The sequence below is a fragment of the Meleagris gallopavo genome, unplaced genomic scaffold (genome assembly GCF_000146605.3).
Source record: "Meleagris gallopavo isolate NT-WF06-2002-E0010 breed Aviagen turkey brand Nicholas breeding stock unplaced genomic scaffold, Turkey_5.1 ChrUn_random_7180001848993, whole genome shotgun sequence".
NCBI lineage: Eukaryota > Metazoa > Chordata > Aves > Galliformes > Phasianidae > Meleagris > Meleagris gallopavo.
In genome coordinates this window covers 1-2,972 of record NW_011116335.1, presented here as the reverse complement: position 1 = coordinate 2,972, position 2,972 = coordinate 1, and the positions used below count along the sequence as shown (strand labels likewise).

General features: G+C 63.0%; 1 protein-coding gene across 1 annotated transcript; it reads left to right on the top strand.

The window, feature by feature from the left end:
- Positions 1-98: 98 nt before the first annotated feature.
- Positions 99-2,968, top strand: LOC104915743 (dynamin-2; the record flags this gene model as incomplete). Its single annotated transcript, XM_010726665.2, has 6 exons — positions 99-321; positions 754-852; positions 1,395-1,555; positions 1,985-2,127; positions 2,681-2,816; positions 2,894-2,968. Coding segments are annotated over exons 1-6 (729 nt in total), but the record flags the coding sequence as incomplete, so codon positions are not given.
- Between the last annotated feature and the right edge of the window lie 4 nt (positions 2,969-2,972).

The following is a 2,972-nucleotide window of genomic DNA, read 5'->3' as shown; positions in this document are numbered from 1 at the left end:
AATGGGGGCTGCTTTGGGGTCCTGAACGGGAAATGGGGGCTGCTTTGGGGGTCCTGAAGGGAAATGGGGGCTGCTTTGGGGGCCGCTCCCCGTCCTGACGTCTCGCTGCTCCCTCAGTGCTGAACCTGACGCTGATCGACCTGCCGGGGATCACCAAGGTGCCGGTGGGCGACCAGCCGCAGGACATCGAGTTCCAGATCCGGGACATGATCCTGCAGTTCATCGCCCGCGAGAGCAGCCTCATCCTGGCCGTCACGCCCGCCAACATGGACCTGGCCAACTCGGACGCGCTCAAGATGGCCAAGGAGGTGGATCCGCAGGGTGAGCGGCCCGGCCTGCGCCTGGGGTTGCCCAGTTTGGGCCCGGTTTCGCCCAGTTTGGGCCCAGTTTGTCCCCGGTTCTGGCCAGTTTTGCGCTCAGGTTTAGGCCCAGTTTGGTTCGGCTCAGGTCCGGTCTGGGCCTAATCTCCGGCCTGGTTTTAGCCCAGTTAGCACTGGTTTGGGGCCGGATTTGCTCTATTTGGCCCAGTTTGGGGCCAGCATTCCCCAGTTTGGGGTCAGTTGGGCCCAGTCTGACCGAGTTTGGGCCCGGTTTGGCTGAGCTCGCCCTGGTTTTGGCCAAATTCTGCCAAGTTTCGGTCGGCGTCGTCCTCAGCTGGCCCAACCGCGGCCTGGTTTGGGCCCAGCCGCAGGCCGGCTCGGTGCTGCTTAATTGGTTCGCGGTCTCCTAATTGCTCGTTTGCGGGCGCCGCAGGCCTGCGGACCATCGGAGTGATCACCAAACTGGACCTGATGGATGAGGGCACGGACGCCCGGGACGTGCTGGAGAACAAACTGCTGCCGCTGCGCAGAGGTACCGCAGGGCTCCTCTCTGCCCTTCCAGGACCTTTCCAACCCAAACCCGATGGCGTTCTGGTCCTGAAGGAGCTCCTCCGACCCGTTCTGTGCTTCCCTGACCCTTAAGGACTCTTCCGACCCAACCGTGCTGTGAACGTGGGACCTTTAAGGACCCTCCCAGCCCATCCCACGGTTCTGCAGTGTTTAAGGACCTTCGGCCCAACCGTCCCATGATTTTATGATCCTGAAGCACCTTCACAACCCACCCCGCGGTTCTGCGACCTTTAGGATTCCCTACAACCCAACCATTCGTGGTTCTGTGATCCTGAAGGATCCTCCCAGCCCACCCCACGATTCTGTCACCCTTAAGGTTCTTCCAACCCCACCACCCCATGGTTTTATGACCTTTAAGGACCCTTCCAACCCAACCGTTTCGGGGTTCTGTGATCCTGAGGGATCCTCCAAACCCATCCTATGATTCCATGACCTTTAAGGACCCTTCCAACCCGAGCACCCCGTGGTTCCGCGATCTTTAAGGACCCTCCCACCCCATTGTAGGATACATCGGCGTGGTGAACCGCAGCCAGAAGGACATTGATGGCAAGAAGGACATCCGTGCGGCGCTGGCGGCCGAGCGCAAGTTCTTCCTGTCACACCCGGCCTACCGGCACATGGCCGACCGCATGGGCACCCCGCACCTGCAGAAGGTCCTCAACCAGGTGGGCAGGGGGTCCTCAGCCTCTGTGGGGCGGCGGGTGGTGGTGGGTTGGTGTTCGGTGCCCAGCTGTGGCCATGCTGGGTGTCCCTGTCCTTCTGTGCCCATCCGGTGCCCAGCTGTGGCCATGCTGGGTGTCCCTGTCCTTCTGTGCCCATCCGGTGCCCAGCTGTGGCCATGCTGGGTGTCCCTGTCCTTCTGTGCCCATCTGGTGCCCAGCTGTGTGTCCCTGCTGGGTGTCCCTGTCCTTCTGTGCCCATCTGGTGCCCAGCTGTGGCCATGCTGGGTGTCCCTGTCCTTCTGTGCCCATCTGGTGCCCAGCTGTGTGTCCCTGCTGGGTGTCCCTGTCCTTCTCTGGGTGCCCAGCTGTGGCGGTGCTGGCCGTCCCCATCCCTTCTGAGCTCATTTTCTCCCATTTCTCGCCTCCCCCCAGCAACTGACCAACCACATCCGGGAGACGCTGCCGTCGCTGCGCAGCAAGCTGCAGAGCCAGCTGCTCTCCCTGGAGAAGGAGGTGGAGGAGTACAAGAACTTCCACCCCGACGACCCCACGCGGAAAACCAAAGCCTTGCTGCAGTGAGTGAGCGCGGGGGGCTGGGCGGGGGGCTCTGCGCCGCGGGGGGGAGCGTCTGCCTTCCCCCAGTGGGGCCCGGCAGGACCCGAGCCCTGCTGTGACCTTCGAGGGCCCTTCCAGCCCAAAGCCGAGCCAGTTCATGGCTCTGATTGCCGGGGATGCGTCCAACCCAACGGTTCTGTGACCTTCGAGGGCCCTTCCAGCCCCCCCCATCCTATGGTTGCATGACTCTGTCACCTTTGAGGACCTGTCCGACCCAACCCGACGTACGGCTCCGTGCCTCTTTGGTCCTTAAGGACCTTTCAGAGTCAGCACATTGTTTGACGCCGTGGCTTCGGGGGCCCGTCCAGCCTCTCCATGGTTCTGTGACCTTCGAGGACGCTTCCAGCCCAGCCCATTTGTAGCCCCACGGCTCTGATCTTCGAGAGCCCTTCCAGCCTCTCCGTGGTTCTGTGACCTTCGAGGACCCCGCGCGGGGCCGAGCCGCGTGTCATTTGGGGGGGCCGTGGGTGTTTGCGTCCCGCTCTGAGCCGCCGCCGCCCTCCCTGCCCCCAGGATGGTGCAGCAGTTCGGGGTGGACTTTGAGAAGCGCATCGAGGGCTCTGGTGACCAGGTGGACACGCTGGAGCTGTCAGGAGGCGCCCGCATCAACCGCATCTTCCACGAGCGCTTCCCCTTCGAGCTGGTCAAGGTGAGGTGGGCGGCGAGCCGCGGGCGGCCGGGACCTCGTTAGTGGGCGCTAATTGGGGAGCTCTGATCGCTGCTCAGATGGAGTTCGACGAGAAGGACCTGAGGAGGGAGATCAGCTACGCCATCAAGAACATCCACGGCGTCAGGCACGTGGGCG